Source organism: Platalea leucorodia (genome assembly GCF_965183815.1).
Source record: "Platalea leucorodia genome assembly, chromosome: 5".
In the NCBI taxonomy this organism is placed as follows: Eukaryota; Metazoa; Chordata; class Aves; order Pelecaniformes; family Threskiornithidae; genus Platalea; species Platalea leucorodia.
Window position 1 is genome coordinate 41,049,175 of NC_138827.1, and position 20,477 is coordinate 41,069,651.

At 35.9% G+C, this 20,477-nt stretch overlaps 1 protein-coding gene across 8 annotated transcripts in view; it reads left to right on the top strand.

Annotated features, from left to right (window-relative positions):
- PTBP2 (polypyrimidine tract binding protein 2) overlaps nt 1-19,727 on the top strand; it is a 54,642-nt gene extending 34,915 nt beyond the window's left edge. For 3 of the 8 annotated variants that reach the window (XM_082314082.1, XM_082314087.1, XM_082314086.1), the window contains 7 exons: nt 6,344-6,539; nt 14,220-14,374; nt 15,839-15,872; nt 16,324-16,416; nt 16,800-17,016; nt 17,119-17,196; nt 17,347-19,726. In XM_082314082.1, coding sequence (XP_082170208.1) covers nt 6,344-6,539; nt 14,220-14,374; nt 15,839-15,872; nt 16,324-16,416; nt 16,800-17,016; nt 17,119-17,196; nt 17,347-17,479 — 906 coding nt within the window. In that variant the 3' untranslated portion in view covers nt 17,480-19,726. Of the gene's footprint in view, nt 1-6,343; nt 6,540-14,219; nt 14,375-15,838; nt 15,873-16,323; nt 16,417-16,799; nt 17,017-17,118; nt 17,197-17,346 lie in introns of all 8 variants that reach the window. The other 5 variants (XM_082314089.1, XM_082314088.1, XM_082314083.1 and 2 more) reach the window with 4 other exon arrangements.
- The last annotated feature ends 750 nt before the right edge of the window (nt 19,728-20,477 follow it).

Sequence of the window (20,477 nt, forward strand, 5' to 3'; positions counted from 1 at the left end):
TCCACTTGCTTTGTGAGAAACTCATTTCCTGTAAAAGTAGATTATGGCTACACTGATTCATGTTTCATCACCACCCTCAAATTGGATCATTATAGTCCGTTATACCGGCAACTAAAGGTGAAGACGACAAACTTCAGCTTCTGTGCAATGCAGCAGTCTAGCCATTGGTTGGAGAAAGTATTGAGAATGTGTAAGAGTAGAGCACATTGAACTACTCTGCTTCTCCTAATGAAACAGAAGGTGATGTACTGGAGATGTCTGTATGCATAAGGAGATATTCTAAGCATCAAAACCAGCTCATTTTCATAGTAAATGATCAGTACCCTCAGCATAAGAAGCAAACTTAAATATTTGAATACCAGTAATCTGGTATACCATAGAAAGATTAGAGTGCCAGTGTTTCTGTCTGAACAGCTGGCTAATCCAATGTGTTGTCTTTGTGTAAAAGCACCAAAAGTACTCTTGCCACATCTTGGATGTTGACAGTTATTGATGCCTCATCTACGGATGATTAACTGAGACTCATGGATAGCGCATGACAGTCATCTTGACCCATCATGGGTTAAAAATATCATAAGTCTGATTGAGAGTTTCTGTTACAGGTGTCCAGTTGGTCCTTACTTGTCCCGTAGGTGATTCAGAGTACCTTTACAGAGATTCTGTTGAGGTTTGACTCCACAGAAGATGGAGAAGATGTTGTCGTTCCCATTGTTTGAGTCACAGCTTCAGGGTGGCTCTGCACTGGTAACAGTCTGCAAAAGATCTCTGCTAGGCTACATTGCCCTAAAATCTGTAATAGGAACTTCAGCTAGTTGTGGCCAGAATGGAAAGCAAGAACATCTCTAGATAAGATATTTAGCTTCAGGGCAATTATCCATGATTATTGCATTAAGGATTATCAGGCATCTTGAATCCTAAAGAGCTCAATTTGTGCTCGGAAATGATAAGTAGTGTTCAGGTAAACACAAGAGTGCTGGATTGTATCCATTGTATCAGGAAGCCTAGGAAGTGCAGCAACAGTGTTTGTGTCCTGGATTTTCCAATTTTGTAGAACTGGTCCTTCAGTCAAGGAACTGCACATAGGAAAAAAAAAAAAAAATCTTATTTTTGGAGAATGGAATGTGTTTTACATACACTTTTTAGCCATAGAAACTTCTCATATCCAAGACACTTGTCTCAAAAGAAATTAATTTCGTTCAGATGCGTATCTGTAGGATGCACTTGGGACACATCTCTCCCAAGAGATATTTACCATATGACCGTCAGTTACTTTGAAGTGCTTATTTGACCTAGAGTATGTTTTGTAAGGATTACGTCCTTCTTTTAAATGCCTTTAAACTGTTATGCCCTTCTAAAGATCTTGTTTCTAGTTTCTCCTGCTTTGTGTGCTTTGGGAAGAGAGAGAATAGGGACTAAATTTCTCTATCTTCTTTTCTCCCTATGAGTTTGGAGAGAATGCAGTGCTTTTGTTGTGTTGCCCCTCTCTGCCACTTTTTTCTCTCCACTCTAATTTGATTTTTCTTTATCGGACCTTGGTAAATACTTCTAAGCTATCCTCATCCTGCAAGAGATCTATTTCCCATCTTGGATTATTGTCTTGGGTGCCTACAGTGCTTGACAAAGACAAGGGCAGATACACTATCTGTTGTGGCTTGATGCCGTGTGTCTCCAGAAATACCTGCTAGCTAAATCTCTGGGAATCTGAACTGGGAAATGAGAGTATCAAAACATGAAATCATTTTCTGTCTCCCAAACTGTGTACTTGTCTGTCTTCTAGGTACCGTATGTGAATTAGCTAAAGACTACTGTAAAAGCCATATCTCTTCCTGATTTTTAGAGGGCTACCTTGACCACCTCCTGTAGGGGGGTTTCATTCCACAGATTCATGGTCTATACAGGCCTTAGAGAAGCTCATCAAAGCATAGTTATTGTGAATATAGCACCTTTCAAAGGGACTATTTGTTCACAAGGATTTTCAGGCATCTTGAACCCTGAAAGTAAAAAGAGCAGTGAATTCTATCCATTACATCAGAAAGCCCTTCATTCAGGTGAGGAAAGCCTGAGAGAAGAAATGATGCTAAGAATGTTCTTCCTTCGCTTTGGAGCCTACCGATAGATCTGACTCTTACCTGCATGAAGCTGCATCAGAGGGCTGTGTCAGTCATTCAGGATGTTACAACATTTTGTAACTTTGTAGAGTACTTTTGCCATCTGAGATCGCCTTTGCTGGTGTTACCACTTCTCTCAACATCCACAATCACATTGGGAAATGAGAGATCCTGGTGTCCTGAATCCCAGTTGACTAGATAGAAATTCTTACTGTCCTTTTGCAGAAGAGCTTGCGTGTTGTTGATTGTATCAGCAGCAGGAGAAGATACTGTTTATTGAACTCTTCTCTCTCCCCCCCCCCCCCCCCCCCCCCCTTTTTTTTCCATTGGAACAGTCTGTTGTCTCACCTCTTAATCTGTGGGATCTTTTCTCAGTCAGGAGTTTTCATCTCTTCATCCTCCTGGCTGCTATGAGCAAAAAGAGAGGGTGGTTTGGTTTGACATTATTTTTAAGAAATGGGAGAGTATTATGTTTTGCGGTGCAGACCTCCATTTCATCGATATTCCCTGTATGGTCATTTTTACTGCCTGTGACAGACAGTCATAGGTCTCTGTTCTGGATCCCTAGGACTTCCCAGGCTGTTTCTGCTATTTTCTGTGTTGCTAGGCCTTGCTTGCTTATTCTTGTGTTCAGTGAGAAGTGCTGCCTTGAGACACAAGCAGATTTTAAGATTGGTTGTTAAGACCCTTCCTAAATATTTTGAATGTTTCTACTGTAGTAGTCTAGGAATACTTGCTTCTTTCCAGCCGACTCCACTGTTTTGGAACTTTCACTAGCATTGGGGATTGTGATTTTATTTCTAGTTTGCTCCCTTTCTTAACTGCCATAGCTGATGTAGAACCGTGCAACATAGTTAATTAGGAGACATCTTGTTTGTTTGTTTGTTTGGTGGTTTTTTGTTTGTTTTTTTTTGGTGGTGGTGGTGTTTTTTTTTCCCCTCCCCAAAATAATCTAAGTGGCTGTAGAGAAACTTGTATGGATGATAGTGTGCTTGCACTGTGGAGCTGAGGTCATGCACAGGAGTACACTGTGGAGTTGAGGTCATCCTGTCAACCCAGGCATGGGTTATATGTCAGTTTGAATTGAGAAAGGGATTTTTGTTTATTCTTTTACCACTGTTTTCTATTGATCTTCTGCATGTTCTTAGTAGCCATCTTGTTTGTGTGCTCCTAAATACCACAATGTGTTGTTTCAGGAATCTGCTGACAAGCTCTTGGCAGGGGGCGAGCCACTCATCAGAATCGTTTTCCACTTTGGGAAAGTCAAAGAGAAGGGTACATTTTAGTAGCAAGGGGGAGGGAGGGAAGGCAGCGGTTTAGAAACGATTCACTGTCATTACGCTCTTAGTAATGCATGACGACATAAGTTTTGATGCTTCTGTTGTTGAGGCTTAAGTAATGGTTTTGCTGGCACAGGCAAGATAAAGAATGATACTCACATTTTGTAGAAGGGTTCCATGATACTTGATCTCCTTGGTTTGGCATGTGTGTGGTGTGGTACTGTGTCACGTGTGAATGTATGTATAGATAAATGATCAAAGAAAGTGAAGTTTCTTAACAGTAGCTAGAGTTCTTTGAGATGATTTCTGTGTGTGCATTCACTAACAGTATGGCTACTGTCTTCTCATTTTTTTCAGGATGTCTGTTTGAGAGGAACAGGGTTTGAGGGTTTGTTGCACATTCTTTTATTGCCATATAAGAAGGAGCTCAGGACATGCACATTCACAATTGTGACTTTACATGTGAACAGTTAATCTTCAAAAAACTGTAGTTGCTGGTAATCTTTCTTGCATTGTTGTTGGAGGTGTATGATGCTGCTGGTAGAGGTGGGTGGGGTGACGTGGGTTTTTTTTTTTGTTATTTTGACCTGTTGCAAGGAGTCTTTCCCAGAGTGTGACTACAGTGTTCATTAAGAGTGAGTCTCCTTCCTTTCCGGTTCAGGATGTTCTTTCAGACTGTCTGTGTCCCAGCTGCAAGGGATTTCTCTTGTGCAGTATTCTTTTGTATGTACTTTTGGTCACTTTGAATTTGTCAGAAAGAGGAGTTTTTCCTATTTCAGTATAAGTTTTAGTTACTTACACGGCTCCTTTTAAACATTGACTACTCTGGAAACTACAAACACAGTTATATTTTGGTTTGTTACTTTATAAGACTAAAAGATTTTCATCAACTTCATAGCCTTCTGCCAGCCATAAAGCAGTGTGTCTACAGACTCCACACAGAAGTATAATGTGAAACTTGATTGTGTTTTAAAGACTTAGAGCTTTGTGTCATGGTCCTGTGATTTGGACAAAGCTAAAGGATACTGCCTTTTAGTCTCATTCATAGCTAGTTTTCTTCATTATGTGAATGGGTATTTCCTTGATGGCAATGACATTGTCTTTGACAATAAGTAAGCTCTGGCTGCATAAACTGGACTTACCTTTAATCCATATCTTAGTGGATTGTAGAAGGTAAAAAGTCTTCTAAAAGTGATGCCTGGTTATCAGTGTATACTTTTTTAGATGTAAGCGTTCAAGTGAGATTCTTCTCCCAAATACCAACATTAGGAGTCTTGAATTCTGCTTTGCCACTGTGTATAGAAGAGCTAGCAAATTCTGTGTTCTGTAATGGTGATGCACACCACCACCCCAACAATACAGAATTAATCCTCAGCTTGTAGTCTGTGAATCAGGACAGTAGATTTTGCTTTGCCAGTGTTGTCTAAGGCATTGTTTAAGCTGAGTTTCAAGCACAGGAATTTCTCTTTAATCGCTAAGTATTTGTTGAGATGATGTCTAGGTTGTCAGGTTTCTATACTTTTTTTTTTTTGTATTATTTTATTTTCCCATTACTTGGAAGTTCTAATAATACTGACTGACTTACTCTTGTACATTGACTGCTAATGGTGGTAAATCTTTTTAAGTGATTTCATGAGCCCTGGAGATGTCAGCTGTGATAATTGATTTTGTAGGAAGGGACAGCCTGGCTGGCCCAGACCTAGCAGAGGGGTATCTGCAGGATGTTCAGTTTCCAGATGCACCACTGTATGAAAATAGCTATGTTGCTTCCATACCCAGCAGGCACACTAGGTTTGTGCAGTGCTTGGCTCAAAATAGTAAGTCCTACCAGAACTGGAATGTGTTGGAAAGTGCATTGCATATGTAACCACGCTAGCTGTGCAAGAGCTAGCTCAGGACCAGAAGTGGTACATTTCAGTCCAGCATTAATCAAGAGAAACCAAAGGTCTGATTTTTCTATTTAGAAGTGTGATTTATTTGTTTTTTCTTTACCATGTGTATACATAAGATAGTTTTACATTTAATATAATGACTCGATGGAATGGATTAATTTTTAAGATGAGCTATATCTTCACTTCCTAGCATTTCTTAAGAATATAAACCAACTTAGTTACAAAAGTTTCCATTTTTCTAATCTCTCATATTTAGCCCTTAGTGCTTCTAGCAAAAGGAAGGTATGCCCAAAATGTAAATGGAGTAATATCCAGGTATATCAATTAGCCTGGTATATAATGAAGATGGACAAAACATCTGTAATTAAGCCTTTTTTAGAGAGTGTTTGCATAGAGTTCTTAGTGGTGTCATGTTAAGAGTTGATGTGAATTTCACTGCTAATAGGCAGCCTTTCAGAAGTACCAATTGTGAAAAGAGGATTTTTTTTTTTAAAAAGTGTTAGTAGCATTAGGTTAGCAGATAGTTGCTTTTCTTTCAATTTTGGCATTAATTACCTTCAAGGGGAGACGGAAGACATGCAGGAAGAATGTAAATATTCTGCTTTAACAGATAGCTGTCTAACATGGTATTTAAGTCTACATTTTTAATTTTTTTCCCCTCAGGTCAACTTTCCATGTAAAAGAATACCTGTGTGATTTTTGATATTTTTTTTTTTTCTTTGAGAAATTTATTTGGTGTTATGTCTGAATTAAATTTATACTATGGAATACAGGTTAATTAACTATATTCAACAGACTAACTTTTTAAGTTTGACTGCATTAAAAGGTCTCTTGCCACTTTGGTGCATAAACAGTTTCTAGGTAAGAGAAGTAAACATTGAGCTTCCTGGAATCATGTTAAGCGAGGTTAATGCATTTTAATCTTAATTGGTTTTAAGCTAGACAGTAAGACGGATAAATACCTATACGCTGACCTTGTTTTTAAAATAATAAAAAAAAAAAAAAAAGTTGTGCTACCAACCTGTATTGTATATTTTTTAAATAAACTGACTCCCTTTTCCAGGCCTTAGATGGTCAAAATATTTATAATGCTTGCTGTACCCTACGGATTGATTTTTCCAAATTGGTGAATTTGAATGTCAAGTACAACAACGATAAAAGCAGGGACTACACTCGTCCTGATCTTCCATCTGGTGATGGACAGCCAGCGCTGGACCCAGCTATTGCTGCAGCATTTGCAAAGGAGACCTCTCTTCTAGGTATGATTCTGACATTGTTCTTTTATATTGCAAAGTGACTTGATGAAAATGCTTATTAATCCCTCTAACAATGAAAGATCTTAAATTGCGGTAGTGTCCAAAGGCCCATTCAGGGTTCAGTCTATTGTGATCTGAATTGTAGTAACACGTTTATATTGTCTTTAGAAGAAGTCCTGCATAAATGAATGAGAGAATACATGACAAAATGAGAAATGCACAAAGCATAAGGAGAAGTTGTTAGTTCTACTTTTATTCCCAAATCTGTCCTCCCTTCTTTCATATGTTCCTGTCAGCTGCTACTGCCCACCTTGCCCACCCTCCCACCCAACTATGTAACAGACTTAACAACTTGCATGTTTCATTCATGCTAATACTTATTTGTAATATCAGATTATGAAAATAACATTTTGTTGGCTTCCTTCAATGAGGAAAGATTATGTTCTTTGCTTAAAAAAAAAAGTGCTAGTCTGTGGTTTCTGTAAATAAAAGGGAAAAAAATCTAGTTGCACTTCCGGTGCCATGGTACATGAGTTCTAACATCCTGTCAGCTTTTGAGTTCATCAGAAGAAGTAGATGAAATGCTCTGAGAAATATACAGATAAATGTGTCTTCTGACTACTGGCAAAATAATTAATGCAATCTTTGGGAGAAATTTGTAATTTGTTGGGGGTTTTTGGTTGTTTTTTTTTTTTATTTTTTTATTTTTTTTATTTATCACAATTCATTGCATAAGTTTCACTCCCGCTTCTGTCAAGTTGCTGTTCTTTGGTGGGAATACCTTTCACTCTTCAAAATTTAATAGTACTCAGACGTAATCTCATGACTTCTATAAAACTCGATTTATTATGTTGTGATCATTGTTCTTCCCACTTAGTCTTCTTTCCTTTTTTTTTTTTTTTTTCTTTCATCATTTCCCATTTTTCTTCTAAAGAAAACTTAAGAGCGACCTAGATTTCATGCCCTGTTTTTTTGTACAGGACGGGCCAACTTGGAGTAAGTCAGAGTTAATGTAGTAAAGAGGGGCCTCTGCTATCTGTGTGTTACAGAAGCTAGAAGGCACTTAGTGAATGATGCAAGCGCAGGAAAAGGGTGAATATTATAGTTACGGCTACTGAATGCTGCGCTATATCTGGCCTTTTCTGAAATCAGATTACTTGAAGGATACATTTCATATCTGGTTGTAAGTTTCACATGCACCCACCTCCCACAAATTTTGGAGCGCTTGACTTCACATCCTCCAGTAAGACTTGCAAAATGGTGTATCACTTGTAGTTACAGCAGTAGTTTTGGAAAGTGAAAAATACCATAAGAATCTAAAGTCTCTGAAGAACCCGTAGCTAAAGTTTTATTTAACTTCCCATCATTTAAAAATTTAAATCTCTCATTTCATGGATTGATAGGGAAGATGGATGAGTGTTTGTGAAGAAGTTTGACACCATAGAGATGAGTGCTGTCGAAACACCCTTGAGGCAGTTAGTAATTCTTTTGTCAGCATGTAATCACTAAAACGTAGACATAAGGCTGCAGTATGAGTAGTAAGGAGACAAAAACAAAGTAAAGAAGCTGCTTAGTAATATGAGACCCATCATATTAGGTGTTGTAAGGGGATTTAGGAGAGTGTTAAAGGTTCATGATTTATAAAACAGTGCCAAATGCAGCGTTACTTATGTAAATCTAATTCTGACATTTTCCTGAATCCTGAGAAGTTCCTTTCCAGTCTCGGGCTTACTAACATATTTCTTTGTATGTAATGCTTATAGTATTAATTAAATTAACAGGTTTAATTTGCTTGGCATAGTGGAATCACTCTGAGGATGCTTGGATCGTTGCATCACTTTGAATATGTTTAACAATTAGGGTTACTATACTTGTTATAGTTATCCAAGTGACTTCAGCTTTAGTGGACTTTACGTTCTAGTGTTTTAGGCTTGAAAGTCACTTAGATGCTTTTGTAATTTTTGTCTACAAAAGTGCCCAAGTTTTCTAACTCTTTGATTTTAATCAGACTCATTCTTTTGTGTATATTAAAGGTTTTTGCTAGTAAAATTATGAAGATGACAGTCACATTAGCTAATTGAATATTTTAATTCTCACTCTCTGGATGGGCTTCTTTAAATACACTGTTTTCCAAGCAGTAACTTTCATTGCAGCTGTGAAACATTTTCAGACCATCAGTGAAGTCAGTCGTGTTTATTTTGATGAGTAGTGGAGATTATATATCGTGGTTGGTTTTTTTCTTCTGTACAAGCATTCATTGTTTTTAAGGAGACTTAAGGGAGCTGGGTACATTTTCTAACTCTGCTCGTGGCCAGTTGGATGATCTTGGTATATTGTAACTGCATCATCTGTCAAATGGGGATGATTATACGGTGATCTTTTGTTTTGTTTTGGTTTTTTTTTGGGGGGGGAGGTGGGGTGGTGGTTTTTTTTTCCTAGTTGCCTTTTTTTCTTTGTTTGTTTTTACAGAATTTGAGCTCTACAGCTGACAAACTTTTACAAAAAGTCTCCATAGTACTGTTGGTGCCTTAGCCATTTGGATAGTTGTCAAAGTGGGAATGGTGCTTGTTTGAATATGGAAGAACAGGGTTCTCATTCAGGGCTGCTTACTGTGCAAAAAGGCACAAAATATAAGGGATATAATAATAAAGGACAAAGGATAGAAAAAACTCAACAACCTAAATGGATGCTTGTGCATGCGATTTATAGCTGCATTTTTATTCAGATACTCAAAGGGAGAAAAGTGAGAACACTTAAAAGTTCAGAGAGTTTTAAGATGGAGATTGGCAAACTATGATGCCCGAAATACGGCAGAATGATAGCAGCGACCTTCCTCCTGCTTCTTTCTTTTATCTTAATATTTTATTTCCTTTTATTTGCTATAGAATTCTTATTTCTGTAACGTTGATAAAGATATCTTCAGTGTCTGCCATGCCCTATTCACAGATGGTTCCCAAAGGGCATGTTTCTCTATGAAAGAGTGGAGCTCCATTTTGAGCTTACTGTGATGCTCTTCAGGTTCTTTTGCGTGCTCAAAAAGAACACCACAAGTTGAATCTGTGGCATGCTTGTTAAAATTCTTGCTGTAGCTGTTCTCTTATATGTATATAATGAGATCACTAACCGAAAATGTGGTAAGGACTCAGTTCTGACTTTTGCTTATGTTATGCTATTATATGCTGGATAGTTGTACAACGTGGGTGCCTTCTTGTTGTTGGCTTTTTCACAGTATACTCTAAGTTGTATGTCAGCAGTGAGGTTTAGGTTTAACATAATTTTGTGAGTTGAGTTTTAGTGACAAGATGCGAGTCTTATTAGTTTTGGTGTTTAAATCTGCATTAATACTAAACCATTGCATATCTCAGTTTCCTTCTGGATGGAATTAACGCTCCTCTTCAGTAATTCTAACTTTATGATGTAGTGTAGTAAGACTTGCAGCTTCATAAGCTGTTATGCAGAGATTTTAAAAGAACCTGCTGTCTTCTCCAAACCCATTCAGGCTAAGTATAAGAAGCAGGCCAGTAACAAGTACAAAAAGATGGTGGTTATTTGACATAAAGCCACAAAAAGGTTCATAACAGGACTAGGGACTAAATCCCTTTCTCAGTTGCAGTTATGCATACCTGCATTAAGATGACTGCTTCTACTGCCTATGGTTTTCACACATAAGTTCATCATATATTTTTAGTATAGCTTTAATTTGCCTTTTATTAAAATGGCATTACTAATTTGCATTTCAGAAGTCATGCAAAAAGATACACTGAGGGGGAATAAATAATGTGACATGCTGTGTTTAAACTTCCTTGAGGAAAAAGACCTCAAAAGGCTAGGAAAAAATGTGTATAGTATTTGTGTGTTTTCAGTAATATCCAGAAAAAGCAAAAACCTGTTATCTGTAATTGTTGGAAGCTAAAATAAAGCTAGTGACAAAGCTTTCTAATACCAGTTGATCATGCTGACAAAGTAGCTAACATTTCTAAATAGCTTCAGATAAGTCCTCAAATCTTAAACAGTGTGTTGCATGAAAACTAATAATCATAATACAAGTTGTTATTATTTTTATTTATTAAAAATTTTTGACTTGCTTAAATCAGAATGGTAAATCAGAGTGCAGTGGAGACCTACAGATCAAGAATTGTGTTTTCTGTGGGATTGTAATTTGTCTGACCTTTCCAAGAAATGAGGTCTATGTGTCCTATGTAATCGGTTAGAAACGTATCAATCAAATAGATGATCCTACCCGCATGCATCATTACTCATTTGTCTACTACATCCTCAGCTGTGATGAAATAAGGTGTCAGAAGTCTTTGAGACTGTAAATTGGACATCTTGTTATCTTTTGAAAGAAGGAGAAAATCACTAATGGACAGAATGGGCTGGTTTCAAATGAATTATCAGAAGCAGATGGTTGATTTTTTTTCTTCTTTTTTTTCACCACACATATGAAGAGAGATGCACATTCTCTCTTGCCTCCCTCCCCAAAAAGTTACAGGAGATCTTACAGGAAAACACCTTTGAATAAAGAGCAACTGCATTATACTGAACCGCTACAAACAAAAGATTTTAAATAAGAACTACTTATAATTGCAAATACTGATATGTAATAATACTTTAACTCCAATTTAGATATTTGTTTAATATTACAGCAGGAAATAACGTTGTTGTGGTTAGGGCTCCCACAGCTTTATCCCTTGCTGTCATCGCTGGTTTTCTTTATTAGCACTTTCCACCAATGCCTCTTCTTAAGATTCTTCTAAATTAATCTATTTCAAAGGATAATAATTGAAAATATTTTTGTATAAATGGTGTTGAATTAATCTTGTTTTTAACTTCTTCAGTGGGACCAAAGAATGTCCTGTAGAGTCTGATGCTATGAAGAATTTTGCCTTTTAAAGTATGAATTACTCAGCTATGCTCTGCTCAACTGTGGAAAGAGCCATAAAAACTTCACTAGTCATCTTTTAGATCCCTTTATTCCTTAAAATGCTGGACTGGCTTAAAGCTTCTAAGGTTAGGGACAGGTGCCTAGAGACACCGGAAGATTTGAAATGCTCTAGTTAATCTTGGCATTTTTTAATACCTAAATGATTGCTATTGACCTAGTATAAAATAAATTGTTTCCCTTCAGGTGGACATCTGTCACACCTTACTGTCATTCTTCACATTTCTGTCTGTATGACCTCTACAGTAGCTGAGTGTAAATAAACGTGACGCTCAGCATATGCAATACAAAACACTCAAACGTACGTTTCCAAAATGATTTTTTAGAACAGAGCTGCATTTTTTTTAAAGTTGTTTTAGGAGTTTAATTTGATATTCACAGGTTTCTCTGTGTATTACAGTCTGATTTTGTGAATAAACTTCTTTACTTCTTCCACAGTGGTACTTTTCTTTAACTGCATCCTTTATTAATTGTTTTTTCTTAAAAGTAAAGCTATATTCTTCAGCTTTAACCTGAGCAAAACATGCATCATATTTATGTTAGATTTTTTTTGTCTTGCTATTAATATACATAAGTATATAGTATTACACTTTCCTTTCACACAAAACGGATTTTGTTTTGAAAAACAAAATTGCTATGCTTGGACTAGCAGTGGTCCATCTAATTTCATATCCTTTCTCTGACAGCTATTGTTACTTCTGCATGCTCTGATGGAAGACCTAGCACAGCCCTCATAACGGATGATCATACAGTAGCATACGTGGGGGGAGTGCTTTCCTAACCCCCAGGTAGCTAGTGCTTGGCTTACGTGATGAAACATACTATATGTCACTTTATTGCCTATTTAATGTAACTGGCTGTTGTTTCTGTAGACCATCTAATACAGTCTCAAATCTATTAAGAGTTTTTGCAGGATGGAGGAGAGAAAGACAAGATAGGGTTCTTCCTTCTTCTTATGTTTTACAGTCAGTCCCACAAATACCACATATAATGCAATACAAGATCATAGTTGTTGCCTTTTGATTCAAGTAGATTTTTCCTTTATCTTGTGGCATGACAGATGACTAGAATTGCCATTACTCAGAACTTTCTGTTCCTCTGGTTTGACCCCTGAATACTAACATTTTTAATCTTTTAAACTTTATTGGAAAGCATTCCATATCTTTAATTTCCTTTTTTAGAACACTTAATGTTTTTTCTTCTGTATGTGTTTTGACAGGAAATGACCAGAAAATATTTTTTCAATGCTTGATCCAGTAATACTGTTAAGCACTATCGCAAAGTAGTGATGGATGTCCTGTTCCCTTTGAGGGGTTGTTTGTCCAGCCCAACAAAATCTCTCTCTCTCTTTTTTAAAAATTATTTGTTTTCACAAATTTGTGTAACAAAACATAAATAAAGAGTTGGAATGAAGACAGAAATCTTTTCTAGGAAATTAAAAAAAAAAAAAAAAAAAAAAAGGTAGCCTTGCTTCCTCCCCCCCTTCTGTCCCCGTGTGTGTTCCCTTTTGATACTAAATCTGGGATTCTTCTTTTTTTTTTTTCTTTTTTTTTTCTTTTTTTTTTTTTTTTTCTTTCAATTAATGGCTGAATATGTTTACTATTATCTGCTTAGTATTTGGGCATTGACTGAAACTGGAGAATTTGTTTTCTTTTATGACTTCCTTTAAAATAAAACTTAATATGGGAAGGAAAGTAGTCTTAGGTACATAGTGTAAAGGCTATATTTAGACTGTCTACCTGGCATACTGGAAGATTGGTCAAAAGTTGTGTTAGTTTAGGATGATCATATAAACATTAGAAATTTTGCCAAAATACTGAAATCTGAGAACCCAATTGCATTAAAAGAAAATAAAATACAGACGTTATATTTGTTTGGGTTTTTTTTACACATTTTGCTGTGTCAGTGTCCTTTTACTGAACTCTGTAAAATGTGCAAATAAAATTTTGATCAAATACGATAAAGCTGTTTGTACATAACCTATGTGTAGTGCATATGTATCGCAAGAACCTTCCACAGATCCTGGGAGTAGCACACTTGCCTAGTTACCCCAGTGACTTGACCAGGCAAAACCAGCAGGTCTCTACAGCATCTGAGTTTCCTTGGAAGAAAAAAAAAAAAAAAGCACAGCTGAAGGTTTAGCTAATGGTAACATGCTTCTTCAGGGAACTGGATTGCAAAAGCCACAGAGGATAATCAGTGGTGCTACCTTGAATTTAGAAGGTTGCCTCCTCAACTCATTTATGCTAAGGCTCTGAGAGATAAGTAGGCTTTTTCACATGACCAACTCCGGTGTTGTGTATTTAGTCTGAAGCATCAAGTTGAAGTGAGGAAGGCCTCTCAAAGGGTGATGGAAAATAAGATGCAGAGAGTACAATTAGTGTTTATTCTTACTGATTTGATCAACATTTACTTTAGACCATTTTGATAAACTAGACACTTTAAGCATTTTGGAGTACAGTGGAAACAGTCTTGATGCACAAGAATGTTTATTTGAAAAAAAAGTACTTTTTACACCTCATCACTTCTTTGAAGACTTGATCTGAATAAAAAAAAAAATAATTCACATTTCTTTTCCTTATGTTAGTTTAACAACCCATTTCACAACCCTTTGGATGACTTTAACAGTGGAATCGTCTGCTTTGTAGAGTGTTGTATGCAACACTTGTACTGATATAGGTACTTTTTTTTTTAAAACGACTTGTGTGTGTTTCGTAAAATATGCTTTATTTTAAAATTAGGGCTTCCTGTTGCAGCTGTTCCAGGAGCTCTGAGTCCTTTGGCTATTCCAAATGCTGCTGCTGCAGCTGCAGCTGCTGCTGCTGGCCGTGTGGGAATGCCTGGAGTTTCAGCTGGTGGCAATACAGTCCTCCTGGTTAGCAATTTAAATGAAGAGGTCAGTGAAACAATTTTACTTTTTTTTTTTTTTTTTTTCCTTCTTTAGTCACACTTCATTTGTCAGTATTTTATAATTTCTTTGCATTTGGCCTCTTACATTTGGATTTTAAGCTCAAAGTATTTTTGCTGGTTTTTTTTAATAATCCCCCAAAGTTAATTTTAAAGCTATTATTGTTAAATACTTTTGTTTTCCCAGGTAGCTAACAACTTAAAATGTCCTTTGATAGTCGGCTACCTATTTTTTCTAAGAAAAATGTGGTAACTACTGCATGTTTGACATTTGAATTGAAAGCTTTCTTTTTACAAAATAGCAACTATGCTTTCTTTTACAATTATAATCACGTAAACTAGAATTTCTGTTTTGTTTCTTCTAATTGTTTGCTGTTTCATTTCATGCTTGTATCTCACATTTTAAGGTCTTAATTTATGTGAACTACTCTAACACATTTTTCTTTGAAGGTTCTCCCAAAGATCTTGACGAGGCACTCTTCCAGTCTCTTAGTAATTTTTTTTCTTTGCAGTTACTCATTTGTCTTTAAAAAATAATAATAATAAAAAATGGTGGCAAAGCATTTTCACCTTAACTGTATCTTTCTTGCTAACTCTGAAATCTAAAGGGGTTTATTTAGTTTTGCATTTTTACTGTCCTTTACATTTATTTTGATGCCTGTGAAAGCTGGTATGAAATGTGGGAAGTTTGTATCAGTCTAGCTGTTCCATTTTTAACTGGCCTCTGTCATTGTAAATCATTAAGCTTTTTTTATCATCTGGTACTATTTTGTCATCCACAGTCTTGCATGTTAAAATGTTTTAGATCAGAGTGCCATTTTGAAAGATTTTTTGCCTGCATTTCATAACCAGCCATGCTTACGCAGTTAAAGTTCAAAGTTTAAAATTTCTATTGCATGCTTTTTTTATTTATTTTCATGTTGAGATGAAATTCTGTAGTTTACTCTTGATATGAATGTACTTTACCCATATTTGTCTTGGGTGACTACATTTTACTCAGTTTTTCTTGTACAGTACATAAACCAACCATTTTCTGACCAAATTCCTGCATTTCCTATGTACTGACCTATATTTTATTTTTTTTTTGTTCCCCACTTCCTTATTTTTTTTCTTCTGCATTGCTGTATTCCCTTCCCCATTTCATCCTTTTCCCTTTGTGTTCAACTTCCCTTTCCTTGTCTTTACCCAAATTCCCATGCCCTTCCCTGTCTTACCCTCCTCCTTGTCTTTGTCTATGTTCCCTGTCTTCATTCCCTATGTTCATGCTTCTGTGCTTGAACAAAATGTTCCTCGGACCAACTTGCCCCAATTAACCGCCTTGAAACCATGATCCATGACCACCTCACCATTCTGCGGGAACCACCCTTCGTTATGGATGATCTGTTCATCTCCGCTCTTCCTCGACTCTTCTCTCTTCTTGTCTTACGCTGCTTGCTCTTCTCTCCTTCTAAAGATGGTTACGCCCCAAAGTCTGTTTACCCTCTTCGGTATGTTATTGTTAGCACTATACTTTTATTATTGATTTGATTTTGTTTTGTTTTTTTGTTTTGTTTTGTTTTGTTTTTTTTTTGTTTCACCTTAATTCTTATTTGTAGCTAGCACTTTGGCTTAAAGTTGAATAGTAAATCTTTTGCTATTTTTCTTTTGCTGTTTAAAACTCTCCATAGACACAGATTTTCTTTTAATGCATGCTAATATATTTTGCATGGTCTTTAATTTAATATCATTCACGTAGCTTTGAGGGTTTATCAGAAATTATTCTTTTCAAAATTCACTATTCAAAATCTTTATCTCCTTTATTCATTTGTGAGAGTGTTGAGTTTGAGTGAGTGATCTTGTTGCTGTCTGAATGTTCCATTGATAATGTCAAAATATGTTACTTAGGTGACTGGCTTTAAAATGAACTTTTTCTTTTGGGTTACCTTTGACTTTGAAAAGGTGTTTATGGTGATGTGCAGCGTGTGAAGATTTTATACAATAAGAAAGACAGTGCTCTTATACAGATGGCTGATGGAAACCAGTCACAGCTGGGTAAGATTAGTTTTCTGTTTATATTCCCATTAGTCTAAGTACTTGGAATTATGCTGTGTAAAATCAGGTGAACTAAGCATGTTTACGTTTGTCAGTTTGCCTTGTATCCTGGTTACCCACAAGATCCAAAAATCTTACTGCATGCAGTTGTATTCCAGAAGGTCTGCACAATATCCTAAATGAATTCAACAGCTGAATCATATGTGATGGTCTTTAAATAAAATTAAATACTCATGCAGATTCTGCAGACGTAGTTCTTGGTTCCAGTCTTTTAGCACATTGACCCTTTGATTTGCTTAGATGTTTTTCCTGTTTGCTTCTGTGATGTGCCACAAGCTATTGAAAAGTAACTCTGAATTGAGTAAACTTCTTGTCTTTTTCAGCCATGAGCCATCTTAATGGACAAAAAATGTATGGAAAGATTATTCGAGTTACCCTTTCTAAACATCAGACAGTACAACTGCCTCGAGAGGGACTTGATGACCAAGGGCTGACTAAAGATTTTGGTAATTCACCTCTGCATCGCTTCAAGAAACCTGGTTCAAAAAACTTTCAAAATATATTCCCTCCTTCTGCAACACTTCATCTGTCCAATATTCCGTAAGTGTTGGCTATCAGTAATCCAGTAGTATTAATGTGAATCACAACACACTGAATTAACTAATAATTTCTCGCTTATGCTTATTTTCTTTCTGTCTGTAGACCATCAGTAGCAGAAGAGGATCTACGCACATTGTTTGCTAACACTGGAGGCACTGTGAAAGCATTTAAATTTTTTCAGTAAGTAACTTTTCTGTACATAGCTCTAACAAAAGACTGCCTTTAACTGCATTTTTGCAGCATGTCTTAAGGAAAAGTGCATAGAGGATAGCGAATATTAGGAGAAACCCCTGTAGTGTTCGAGTTCCTAATGCCGTTATTTTGTTTCAGAAGAGATCACAAGATGGCACTTCTTCAGATGTCAACAGTAGAAGAAGCTATTCAGGCTTTGATTGATCTTCACAATTACAATCTGGGAGAAAATCACCATCTGAGAGTTTCTTTCTCTAAGTCAACTATTTAAAAAGGCAGATTGAAAATGAGGGTGCATTGCATTGTTTGGTGTTGTCACCTATTGACTGTTCAGGAAAGTGGGGACCAGAGTTTGTCTTCTGTTGTTTTTTTAATTTTTTTCATGCTGTTATCATTCCTTGGTTGTTTAAAAAAATAAAAAATAAAAAAAAAATTTAAAAAGCAGTGATACTAACTGCTGTTGTTCAACTGTTGTTTAGGTAAACCATTGTTTTGTTCAAAAGATTTCAAGTTAATACCACAGTTTTTCAACTTAGTTGACATACGTGCCTTAAAAAGGAAAACTAGTACTGCTGGAACTGCATAACTAGTAAAAAGCAAATTTGGTTGTCTGGGGCACATTGTTACATGATAATTTAAATATGTTTAGGCAGGGGTGTGTAAAAAGGTTAAGCTTTTATTTCTCCTGCTTGATAGATTCATTTATCTGCTGGCTTCTCACTTATTTTTCCTTTGAATTGGGTAAGATGCATTACGCTGAAAGAGTAAAATGACTTTATTTGATTTCTGCTACTTTTTGCTTTGTACTCTTTTTTTAAAAGGCCTTTTGTATTTCATGGTTCTGGTCTAGATTCAGTTATGAATGTAGGCATTAGTTAAAATTAACAAGGTACAGAATATTAATTTCTTAAAGGACAAAAAGTGACTTCTGTGACTTTGAGCCCTATGTGAAAAGCATTGTGGAATCTTAACCTTTTTGTACACACTCTTGTGGGATGTATCATATAAATGTCAGCACTAAGTAATGTCTTGTTTGTGGCTGAATATTTTTCGTAGATGTTTTTGAGGTTGACATGACTTATGTGCATTTCAATATATATTGCCATCTTTAGTTTGTAATTAAGGTATGGAATATGGTTGTGGATTTCTGAGCATGTACAGACTGGTCAAGCTAGTTCAGGAAATGGTGCATGTATTTTTCAATGATGAAGAAAGTTTGCTGCAAATGCTTGCAGGAAATTTTGTGGCAGTTTTCTAAAACTGACAACCAGGTGGGACCAAAGTTTATGTGCCTTTAGTCTTAATTTACCTTGCATTGTAATATTCAGTTTTAATAAATCTCTTCAAAATATTTTGTATTTAGAAATTGATCTGACTTTACTATAAACATGGCTCAGAATCTACAGATCCAGTTAATTTGAAAGCAGTTCTCTGTCAGTCTGAACTGTTAACCTTGATTCTGTTTAAATGACCAATACTTTTTGAAATTGATGTACTTAGTTTCAAGATTCATAGATTCTGTTACCTACGTAGGAAAAAAAAAATGGTCATGTATATTTTCTATTAGTTGAGTTTTTACATCTTTAGAATTGTAAAATTCAGTATAGTTTGGAAGTGGCACAATTAAAAATTAATTTTCTAACAAAGTTGGGAGGTTTGATGGTTGTTTAATTTCATTTTGTGTGTACTCTGCTTACCTCTGTAGCATGCTCAATAAACACTTCTGTAGCTCTGTATTCACCTTTTCTGTCTTTCTCTGCTGCTTTCTATCTCTCTTCTTCTTTGTTTTTTCACTTCTACTGTGCTTCTAAATTCATGTTTATTCTCTGCCAGGGTGGGAAAAGCATAATACTAAAAAATACAATTTATGGCTTTTTACCATAAATCTGGTGCTGTGAAAAATACCAGCTCTTATTTTCAGAAAGATAGTGACCCCTTTGCAGGTATATGTGCATATTAAACATTTCCCACCCTGTTATAACTTACTGCTTTAAAGACATAACTTTTATTGTAGTTCGTTAGCTCTCTCTTTCTATCTTTTTGGTTTTTAAGCAGATTTATGCACTAATAGGTCTCTCAGGTTTGCCATGCTCTCTTGCTGCAGTTTCATCTTTCATTTTTTTTGTGTCTGCTAAAGATTTTCTACTAATCATACAGTATACTCATGGGTTAAAGTAACAAAGATTTTAACATTAGATTAGTGGACCATACATATTGCAGACCAGGTTATTTCACCTTTTCAGAGACATGGGTTCAAATGAATGTAAAAACAGTTTGGGCACTTTAATAGTGTTTCTTCATATTACTTTTAACAGATTGTTGTGGGTTTTTTCCCCTCGATTAGAAATAGGATTAAAACTTTTACACAGTCCTGTTTTAAGAGTAACTGTATGATCCTGAGGCCTTACATTGGCAAAAGCTGTCAGTGTTCAATTCGAAGCGTTTTTCTGTCAGTTCTGCAGTACAACTACTGTAGATTTATTGATGTCAGATTACTTCGTGACCTCATGTCTGTTCCTTGGGTTGGCTTTCAAATCAATAAATAGCTATCAGCTTTTTAAAGGTCATGGTATAACGTAGGGGGCTTGCATTAGTCTTCACTACATTAAATAAAATGCATTAGGTTCTTACCTGTTTTATCAGAAATACACCCAAGATATGACTTAAATTATACTCCAGGTATCACAGTGATCACCCAATCTGAAATGCTAGCAGAATCAGATTCATTCATACATGAAACTTCTGTGAATCAACATCTTTTTACAACTCAGGCACCCAAAGGCGTTGGTGTGACTGTCTCCCAATTGACTTGAACAGTAATTAAGGGTCTGACTGAGCTGATCTTTTAAATTTTTCATCTATATAGCATGATGTCCCATATTTTTAAAAGTAAAAATGTGTCATATTTCCTTTTGCATATCAGAATGTGCTTGCATGTTTCAAGTAAAAATGTGAATTGAAATTTACCATTCCATGGGTTCAGCTTGTGCCGAACTGTTTCCACTCTAAAACATCTGTATCAGATAGCATACAGTGATTGCCATGTGTATAATTTTACAATAACTTTAAACATCTGCAGTGCTTGAGTGCTTACAAATACAGAGTTTTTGTAAAACTGTAACTTACTCATCTCTTGCCAGGCTTATTTCCTTAAAAAGAAGTTTCTATACTTCATGTTTTGAAAAGTTCTGTGGCTGAAACCTCAAAGGAAAGAATATATATTGAATTTGATTTGTTATAAATTCAGTAACTTTTATTATGAGGTTATA